An 11,150-nucleotide genomic window follows, 5' to 3' on the forward strand; every position below is an offset into this window, starting at 1 on the left:
AATTTTCAACTAAGATTAGACTCAACCTCATAGATGTATCAAACCAACAAATAGTTATGGAAATCGCTTGCTGGAAGTGGAAATCTCTTAAAAGTGGAATTTGAGAATTTGAGAATGACCAGGAGAGGACGTTAAAAACCTTACCAAATGTGGGAATAAGATCATTCCAGTGACCGAACTTGAGAGAGGGAGAGAATGAGAGAACGAGCCAGGCTAAGTTTGAGTTGAATTCGGTAGGCCAGTGTCATGAAACAATGATTTTTCTCCCATCTCTTCTCACTTAAATAAATTTTTTAAACTTTGTTTTAGCATACAAATTTTGTTTAATACAATTGCTAGATTAATATTAATGTTGTTTTCTCAAATTATTGAATAGATGATGAAATTTTGACATAAACATATTTAGAGCATGATTTGGATTAGAGGATTCCATGAGAACTCCAAACTTCAAAAATATCAAACAATATTAAAAACCGACATTTTATACATTGAAAATCAAAATTTTCTGTGCTCTGATCGTAGAAATTCGTAAACCCAAGGGCCTTCTATACAAATTAAAAAAATTAAGGGTTTAAGTATAAATTTTTATCCTAATTAGATCAACAACCCTCTAGGCACAAAAATCCTAAGTTTCGCAATGCTAAATCGCCCAAATGTCCATCTGATTGTGCTATACATTCGAAATTATAAGTTATGAGTCGAAAGTGGATAATTTCAAGGTTTTTGTTGCAATTACTCTAAAAAAAAAAAATTTATTTTATTTTATTTCTTTAACATGATTTATTTCTGAAAATTTAAGTCATTATGTTAAGTTTTCGAAGTGGTTCTCCGAAAGGTGAATTTATGATGATTTTGCAAATTACGTGGAAATTGCCAAATATGTTGCCTATTGGAATGAGTTATGATTATTTGGAAGTATAATTGAATTTTAAGTGCCATATAAAGGATGAAAGTTGATGAATTACTTTGATAAAGTAATGTGCGATTTCAATGAAATTTATGGATCTCATGCTGAGAACTCTAATAATGAGAAAACAAGGAGGGTGATTGAGTCCCGTGGGTGGAAATTCCTTAAATCTAATTGGTACCTTTTGGATACTCCATCGATAAAAGATGAATGGGTGAGCACTCAAGTGTGTGCAACAGACGTACATCTTCTGTTTTTCTGATTAGTGGAATAGGGGCATGGCCATTCTTTTGAAGAAAAAAAAGTGTGTGCAACCGACCAATTACATTGGCTAGGTTGAGGCTCCGTTGATGGATGCTGCTTGATTGAGCACTTAGGTGTGTACAACAGACCAGCTACATAGGCCAAGTGGAAATTATTGTGCTCAACTATGCCGAGTTAATCCCTCATCGTGATCCAAATGGATTTTCTTTCCGGATTACAAATGTGAATAGGAACAGATGTTGTAGTTGATAATGTTAGCCAACTGAATTAATTAAATTAGTCGTAAATATTCTAATGATAATTGCACTACGACAGTTAATCATTCTTTCATATCATGTATCTTTTTTTTTTAAGGGAAAGATGGAAGATGATCCACCTGATCGTTATTGATGATAAGCTGAATTGTACATTCATTCGGGTGGGCCCCAACAAAAAAGAGCGGGCCCTACCTATCATTTAGAAGAGGAACAGAGCCTATAAAAACCAACAGAGCACAAACTCAAAAGCAAGAAGTAGCCAAGCAGCAGCAACCACCCAACCTGCACCAGGATAAGCAGGGCTGGAAAAAGGGAACCGGGCTGAAACATAATCCAAGCTGGCCCAGCTACAACTGGCACACCAACCAGCCTAACATCAAAGCTGGTTGACCAAACACCCAACGACATAGCAAAGCCAAACAAACACGGCCCCCGCGGCAGCTATGAACGGCTACTGACTCAACAAAGAACTCAGCAACAAAAAGAAAAACGACCCCTACTACCACCTGAGAGCTCCCAAACCAACATTGTTGAGCACCATGGCTCCCCTGACAACCCTCGGCAAGTCTAATCGATTACTGAATAGGTGATTCAGCAGGCCCTCACTGGCTATCCTAACCAAGGCATCCGCAACCGAATTTCCTTCCCGATAGATGTGATTGAAGATAAGGTTCATAGGCCGCCTTCTAAGATGAATAGCCCCCATCATATATCAAAATTTCCAAGGAATGGTGATGTAGAGCGGGTCGCAGACAGTTTCATGGCCAAGATGGATCAGAAAAAGCCCGGTCGACGACAGAAGTGATCCGGACCGTTGAACCTTAGATCGGGTATATCTTGCAATCCGGAATGAGTTACCTGACGTAAAATATATGATTTTGGGGTAGAACGAGCTACTTTAGCCAACCAACCCGCTATGCCGGGTTATGCAGCCCGGAATTGCAAAAACCCATAAATCGACGGTCTTTTCCCTGCTTTAATTTCCTTTTTACTATAAATAGTAAGTTTTAGTTTGATTATAACTCTTCATCCGTCAGGCTTTAGTTGTGTCCAACGTGAAAAGAGCTTAGAATAATTAGGGGAACGGTTTGGTGAAGCCAAATAAGACACTTACTATTTTTGGCCGAAAACCTTGCGCACTAGTAGACATCACGACCGTCTATAAATAGTAAGTTTACTATTTATAGTAAGTCGCGGATTCTAGGAGTTTTAGTTGTAGTTTGATTCTGATTTCTTTCCCATTGCTTGGTACCCCTATTTAAAGGGTTGTGAACTCGTTTTTAGCCATCAATTAATCAATTTCGAATTTCTTAGAATTTATTTTTATTTTTCTGCTTTTTTTCGTCGTGGATTTGAGAAGTCTCTGTGAGGAGTCCAGAGAAGCTCCATGGATTCGGAATAGTTATCCTCATCACGTTCATCCCTGCATCAAATAGGGCCCTAAGGGGCGCTCGCCGAATCCGCAATTAGTTTGGAATCTGTTTCAACAATGATATTGAATAAACCAAGAGGAGCAAATATCCAGCCCGTCAAGAATAACTTGGGCTTCCGCAACATTGTTGGAAGCAATCCCGTAGCATGGTTTATATAGCTTTCTCACTTAAATTTTGATTACTTCTTATTTTTGTAAAATTATCTTCACGTGATTTTGAAACTTTGATTACATGTGATAAATTGTACTATGTTATTTTCCCGGCCTTTGTATTTTTACCCATTATTATGGACACTAAAGTTTAGGATGCAAGGTCTAGTTAGAGAGAAAAGTGAAGTGAAGATCTAAAAGTCCGTTTAGTTTAATATATATTGTATTTATTATATTAAAAAATGTATATAGTGAAAGTGTAGATGAGATTTCAATTTATTATAAAGATATCTGGGATATTTTATTTTAATGAATGTTTTTTATGGAAGTGTAGTTTGATGTTATGCAATCTTTATAAAATTATGGTTACATATACTTAAATTATTAGGCATCTCCTGGATGCAGGATGAGGGTCTGGCCAGCCTAATTGCTTAATTTTATTGCATGACAGAAATACAAGACTTACATTTCTTTCCCTCCTCGTATTACTTGAATTTTACTACAAAAAATTGCGGAGACCTCGTAAGAGGAGAGACTTAGGCTTCACTTATAACCACATGTATGAAGGTATACATGAGGGAAAGCGGAGAGTACATACATCTCCTAATAGAAAATGCTAAACGCCTTTCATACGTTGCGCCTTCGGATGGGAGACGCCCACCACCAAGATAGTAATTCAAATTAATCCACCTAAATGCGTGTTAATCTGGAAGTAATGCCAACCAAAAGTTCCGTTGTTTCATTATCTGACTATGAGATTGGTAGAGATTTATTGGGTGGTCAAAAATGGAAATACCATTCAAACGGACTAATCTCAGCAAACAAGCATCAACAAATTCGAGGTTAGGACTGTCCAAAAATTCAGGATTCAGGATTCAGGACCGTCCTTATCCCAAAAATCAAAGCTAAAGAACAATCGTAAACACCAATATTTCTTTATTTTCCCACGATGGATGTAAGCCGTTGACCACTTTCCTTTTCTTGGTGGTGGCTTTAATTAAAGACCATTGGTTAGATGATCCGAGCACTGTATTTGGACCATGTGAGGACCGTCCGAATACATGGAATGCCCCTTTAATAAATTATAATTTACTATGCCACGTCTATTCTAGAGTGATGGCTCCACTGTATGTCAGTTTTACCAGAGTCATTTTTGAATTTTTTAAAGATGAGTTATCTGATACTCTGGCAGATATGATGCTTCATACACAGGCATACAGAAATTGCAAATTTGGCGTACATTAACTCTAATGAAGCCGACTGAATTGTGGAATCGATCTCTAAATGAGTCCCCAAAATAGATGTCTTAAGCAACCCAAATATTTTATTGGTGCGCACTTATTTGTTCAAATAATAGCATTGGTTTTTAACAGTTAAAAAGGTGTCCACATCTCAGAGTCAGATAATCAAATAATACAATTTTTGACACATGTTGCACTCAAACTTGGACTCATAAATAGGACAGTTTAATCGAATTTAATATACGCCGCGTATATAAATTGTAAGTGTCCATTCATCATCCCTCACACTCGGCCGCTGAAGTATCCAAGTTTTTATTATTATTTTATTATTTTTTATTTTTTTTATGAATATTCACGTACAGCCGGTTCAGTGCATCTAGTGGGACGGCATCTTTGTACCTCCACGTCATTGCTCCACAGATAGCATACATGAGTGATATGGTCTTAGATCGAAATGGGTCAGGTACCGCTCCAGCCCCAGCATGATACACATATTGTATTTCCACACCGTCCATCCAATTTCCCGCTCATTTGAGGGCATGAATATAAAAAAAATTTGAAGCGCATCTAAATGTCAGGTGGACCACACCAAAGTAAACAATGTTGATTGAATGGCAACCATTAAAAATTTCTTAAGGTCCACCTTTGCTCATTATAATGTTTGCTTGCCATCCAACCAATGACAAGGTCATGTAGATCTGAATGAAGGAAAATATATATATATATATATATATATATATATTAACTGAACCAAAACTTCTGAGGCCTATAAGTAGTTTTTAATGGTCATATCCTGACTATATCACATGGGATGGTCCACTTCAAATTTGAAAATACATTATTATTATTATTATTTTTATCAAAACCGGTACGGCATGAATATACAATACATACATCAAGGTTGGCCTCACCGTCAGGTGGTAGATTGGATGCTGCTAACCCTAGTTCGGCACAGGCTGGTGCCCTGAGGAGCCACCTTGATGTATGACTTTTGTCCACACATCTAATACAATACCATTTTCCAATATAAGCTCAAAAATGAGGCAGATGAGTTACTCTAATGGATCATATGTTGGGGATTAAACTCCTATCATTAGAAGCTTTTTGAAGACTAAAAAAGTTTTAGATCAAGCATTTATTTATATTTATGTTTTCCCTCCATCCAGGATTCTATGATCATATGGGCAAGTTGATTAGTAAATAAACAGTAGCGTTGCCATACGAAGGTTTCAACGGTGGCAGTTAATGTCACAGCTATTTCCTGTGCTGGGGTCACTTGAGGCTTGGATCTGCCTCCATTTTGCGCTTATACCCTCGACTGATATGGAAACTTAGACGGTGTGGATAAAACCTATACATCACGGTGGGCCCCTTAGAGCCCCAGCCTTTGCCGAGTTTGGTAAAGGCGCTGTTGCGTCCAAACATCGTCGATGACGCCCGCATTCAAATCTGACATAAGCAGCAGCCCCAGAACCGTTCCTGCCGCCGCGTGCCCTAATTTTTAGTTGCAATCTTGCCCTCCCCAAGGAAGAACTTTCAACGCAGCCCCTGGCCGTGCCCAAATAGCCCTTGGCCAAACCGGATTCGGGGGCATTCTCATTCATGTCCATGCTACTCATCTGCTTCCTGACCATCAACACTGCCATCTCAGCCGTCCGATCACGGGACAGTCCATGGACCTTGGCCTTCGTCGTCTCCGTCTATGTACTTCTGATGCTGTTGTTTTGGTGCTTGCACGTGTACGAAAATTCTGATGAGAGGGAGAGATTGAAGATCCCAATATGGGCAGTGGCGACGGCCATCAACGTGGTCTTCGCCTATCGGGTGGCGATGATCATGAATATGGCCATGAAGTGCGTGGTGTGGGCCATGGCTGGCTTTAGCAGCATATCTGGTTTTTACTTCTTCTTCATCTTCCCTAATACCACCAACAACCGTTATGGCGTGCGAGTCCAGTGATGGTCAGTCTCTGCTTATGTTAAAGTTTAATTTGCATTTTCCTCGTTGTGGTTGCTGCTGTTTGTTTGTTGTCATTGTTGTTGCAGTAGAGGTAGTTTGTTGTGGTGCGTTGGTGTTATCTTGTATTTGCAGGCCAGAGTCCGGTCAGCAGGGGTTTCTGCGGTGTTCGGGTCACCACACACCCTGCTTCCCTTCGAATCCGGGCAACAGCAAGGTTGGTAAACGCCCTCAATTCCAGCTTGCTAAATGATCCCTGATGAGGGATTTTAAAAATATTATTATTTTTATTTTTATTATTATTATTGAAAATGTGGGAGCACACCACATAGAACTTTGTTGCTAATTAGTGGAAATGGCTATACAGCCCCGGGTTGACTACGCAAAAAAAGGACCGCACCTATAATTTTAAAATAAATAAATAAAATCTAAGCCTTAACACCAAAATTAAAGCAACTGGCGTTACAAAAATACGGCCATGAAAAGGAGCAAGTGATTCTGTTATTAATTATTATTTTAAAAAAATGGCATGGCGTGGTTCTGTTACAGACCTTTTTTTGTTTCTTCATAAAAAAAGAATTTTTTATTTATTTATTTTTTTTAAAGTAAAATTTCCCTGTTGAGCTATCTTGAAACTTTAACATCCAGAAACCTAACCCTAGAAGAACATGGACCACCCAAATCTTTACAATCATCTGATAAGCACCATCAAAATCCAAAACCATAGAGAGATCCAACCTACATACAGATTCAGATCAGCCCCCAAAGATGTAGAATCGGCATAGACGACATCCATGGTGGTAACAATCTTGTGGCGAGCATGCTCCATGTAGGTAATGGCATCATAGATGAAATTTTCGTGGAAGATTATGACGACCCGTCTCTCCTAGCTCAGAGTGTTGATTCTCTTGACCCGAACATGGTGGGTTAGGAGATGAATTGTTGGCTTTGTAATTTCTTTGATGTGTTAAGAATTTGATATTCTTAAATTATAGATTTATAATTATTGTGAATTAAAAGGAAATTGAAAACCAAAAGTATTAAGGACAAGCTGAAACACATGTGATGACGCTGTCCTTAAAGCATTATTCACCCATTCTCAAAGTAATTAAGACTACTGATGGGTTGTAGACAAATAGCTTTCAAGATACGATGAGCCTGTGTGTGGTTTTGCGTTTAGCAAGCACAAAGGAGCCACTAATGGAACATGTAAATACAATTTTGTGGATAGATGAAAAGTAAAAGAAAATTCTCAAATTGGAAAGAAAGATTTAAAAAAAAAAAAAATGAAGCTTAGCTTTGCTGGATTAGAACACTATACATGGGTCTGATTCTTGCTAGCTTAGGCCACTACACCGGTTTGGTTCTTATGGACTTGCTGACTAAGTTTCATATTGATCATGTTTGCTTGATTAGAAAATACTCAGAGCTTTACTGGTTCATATGAGAAGATGAGTCGAATAGTTTGTATTGTTAGAATGAACCAGCCAAGGTTGATTTATATAGGTGAGGGTAGGTGGACGTTTTGATTCAGGATCATAACAGCAATTAATTATTTCTGATTGTTGCTGAGAAACTAGACATTATTTTGTAGTTTCTAACTGTTTTGAATATGGGAGACCATTTGCATTTTAGCCATTTAGACACAGTGGCTAGCTGTTTATGATTGTTGGGCTAGTTACATGCATCAGTTTCTATATGGTCTGGTTTATTATTGCATGAGTAGTTATACTAGGCCTCTTAAACACATTAATTTTTCTAGTGTAGTCGAAAATAAATCACCGTATAAAGTTAACATTGCCAAGAAACCTCTACAACTCAATTCTAATTCTTGGTGGCCGAGCTTTTATTATTTCTCATGCCTTATGTTGATCAATTTAAATTCCTCTTTAATGTACCATGAATCCTAAAAAATATTCTTGCCGATATACCAAAAGCACAGTTAAGAAAGTTCTTCTTTAAATTATGAATCTGCATTCTTTCAAATGAATTTCCTAAGTGGTCAAAATGTTCAGTTGAATTGGCCAATTTGACCACCACATCATCAATATAGATTTACATGAATTGATCAATTATATCATGAAAAATGGGGTTCATAGCTCTTTGATAACTAGCACCTGTATTTTAAAGCCAAAATGGCATTACAACCCAGTAAAGCATAACTAAAGGACCAAGACATCTAAAGGCTGCCTTTGAGACATCTTCCACTACGATACTTATTTGATTATCTCCAGAATGGCCATGGATAAATGATATCATTTACTGGCCAACAGCCAGATTGATCAGCAAATCGGTTATAGGCATAGGATACTCATCCTTTGGTGTAGCTCAATTTAAATTCTGAAAGTCAATGTATAATTTAAGCTTACCATTTTCTATTTTTTTTATAACAGGCATTATGTTCTAAATTCATTTAGCATATATAATGGATTTAATAAAACTTGCTTTTAAAAGCCACTTGAATTCTTTCTTTATCTTTTATGTCACTTTGTCTGTCATCCACATATGCAGTTGTTTATGTGGCTGATAGCTTCCCTTCATTGATAACTTCTTCTTCTTCTTCTTCTTCTTCTTCTTCTTTTTGGATGGTAATTTTTTTCTTCAAGGAGAGATTATATTCCACATGAAACTATTTACCACTCATTCGGGCCCAAGCCAGGCGAACAAAAAAAGACCCTCACTACAGCCTATTGTAAAATGGGGGGGAAAAAAAAACAACTATATACTTGGACCGGGCCCAGATCTAGAGTCCACATGGATGGCTCCAAGCCCCACTTTGTCTAGGAAAATTGAACCTCTGATCTTGGGGGGTAACATGACGAGCCAAGAAGGGTTGCTAAAGAGCGGACCCTAAACGGGCCATCCCATCTGTAGGGCCGTTCCCTTCCCTAAGAATGTGGCTGAACGTGAAGGACCCAACTTCCCTCAGCCTGCCAATCCTTATGCGTCAGTATTCCCACCACCAAGTAGGTTCTAACGAGCCATTGAAGAGGGCTACCACCAACTTGGAATCTGATTCGACTTGAACCATGTTAAAACCTAACTCCAAGCAAAGCGCAGTGCTGTTGTAAATGGCCTTGAGCTCGGCTCTAGTATTTGACCCGATGTCGTATCTTACCAAGAATGCGAAACAAAACTCCTCATCACCACGCTTGCATATGCCACCTTCACATGATTTCCCCGGATTACCCAAGGCAGAACCATCTACGTTAAGCTTAACATACCCTCTGTTTGGCCTAGTCCACTTAATGATTTTTTGAATGAAGGAGGAAGAGGAGGGAGACTGAAAGTTGAGCCTTTCATCCCACGGATGAAGATGGTGAGAGGGGCCCTTAATCGAGCAAACCAGCACCCACAACCTCCACTTTACCTTAGCGATCACCGAAGCTGCAAGCGGCTGAACGCCTTCGAATCTAGCTGCATTCCTAGCTAGCCATAGCTCCCATAAAATCAGGCAAGGAGTTAGGCCCCGAAGGATGGGGACATGCGCTGAAATTGAGGGTGGGAGCCACCATTTCGTCAGACATTCCACAACAAAAGAGATTGGCAATTGGGCCATGCTGAAAATTGAAGAGAGTGCCCCAAATTTTGGTCGCCAAATTGCTTGTAAGGAAAACATGTTGTAAGGATTCAATTGAAGGCCTATAGCCTTGGTCGGCGGGACAACAGGAGCACATCGAGGCGAGATGGATGCCTCTGCCCTTGATCAGCTCATCCACAGGAATGACGACGTAAATCAGCCTCCAGACGAAGAGAGAGATCTTGGGAGGCAACTTGCGATGCTATACCCATCTAGCCCACCCAGCAAGGGGAGATCGGCCTCTGGAAATGGCCCAGGCTGATCTAACTGAGAAAATCCCGGACGATTCCAGTGGCCAGAAAGTATTTGTTGGTCCATTTGAAAGGCAAAAACCACCTAAAAAATCAAATCGATGACCTCCTAAGGAAGGAAGTTGAAGACAGAGGAAGGAGGGAACGGACCATCGGGGCCGAGGAAGTTCTTGATCTACAGATCTGCTAGTTCTGATGGAATTGGCTACAAAGAGAGGTTAGCGAGAGGGCCAAGACCTGTCTAGTTTGCTGACCATAAGTTGTTGAGCCCTTGACCCACTATAGATTGCGCTGTCTAGACTAGGAGAGGAAACAGGCCCGAATACTCTTCCACAAAGGGGAAGGAGCAGAAGAAGAGGGCACAGCTGAAACATTAGATAGATTAGGGGCATATTTGACTCTCTTCGTAGAGCACCAAAGGCTGGTATCTAGCCCGAATTTGGCTACCCATGCCATCTTGAGGTGAAGAGCCTTTGTCACGTCTTTCAGCTTCCTGAAGCCAATCCCGCCTTCTGCCTTAGGCCTAGATAGATCATCCCAACTTTTCCAGTGAAGCTTCCACTTCCCGTCAGCCTAGCCCCAGAAAAACTCAGCACACTTCTTGTCCAAGTCTTTCAAAATCGACTTTGGCACCATGGAAGCTATCATGGCGTAAATGGGGATACTTCCAAAAATGTGTTGATGCAAGACCCCTCTCCCAGCTTAAGAGAGGTACCTAGCTTTCCACCCAGCAATATGAGCTTCTACTTTCACCAAAAGAGATCTAAATGTTGTACATTTGACCCTTTCGACAATTAATTGGACACCCTGATAAACAGGGCAGGCCCTGGACTACGCAATTCCCAGTAGCCGCTCGATTGCCTTGGCCCTGGCAGGAGGAATCCTGTCCGAGCAAAAAAAGGAGGATTTACACTTATTTATCTTTTGACCCGAAGCTTCTTGATAGGATGAGAGGAACTGATTCATCGCTAGAATGGATCTCACCCCACCATTTAGGAATAGGATGGTATCATCAACATATAAAAGGTGGGAAATCCCTGTGCAGCCTTGCCAGAGTTTATATGGAGAGCAGCGCCCGCTGTCCATCAGTTGATGAAGCCCTCTATTCAGCA

The 11,150-nt window shown here is 39.8% G+C and overlaps 1 protein-coding gene across 1 annotated transcript; it reads right to left on the reverse strand.

Annotated features, from left to right (window-relative positions):
* Nucleotides 1-9,154: 9,154 nt before the first annotated feature.
* LOC131230551 (uncharacterized) lies at nt 9,155-9,766 on the reverse strand. The gene has a single exon (XM_058226457.1). It carries the CDS (start codon nt 9,764-9,766, stop codon nt 9,155-9,157), a length of 612 nt encoding a protein of 203 aa, XP_058082440.1.
* Nucleotides 9,767-11,150: the final 1,384 nt, after the last annotated feature.

Source organism: Magnolia sinica, chromosome 17, assembly GCF_029962835.1.
Source record: "Magnolia sinica isolate HGM2019 chromosome 17, MsV1, whole genome shotgun sequence".
Classification (NCBI taxonomy): Eukaryota; Viridiplantae; Streptophyta; class Magnoliopsida; order Magnoliales; family Magnoliaceae; genus Magnolia; species Magnolia sinica.

What these genes read in the sequence shown, in the direction of transcription:
- LOC131230551 (XM_058226457.1), bottom strand. Translation starts at nt 9,766, where the DNA reads ATGGCCCAATTGCCAATCTCTTTTGTTGTGGAATGTCTGACGAAATGG.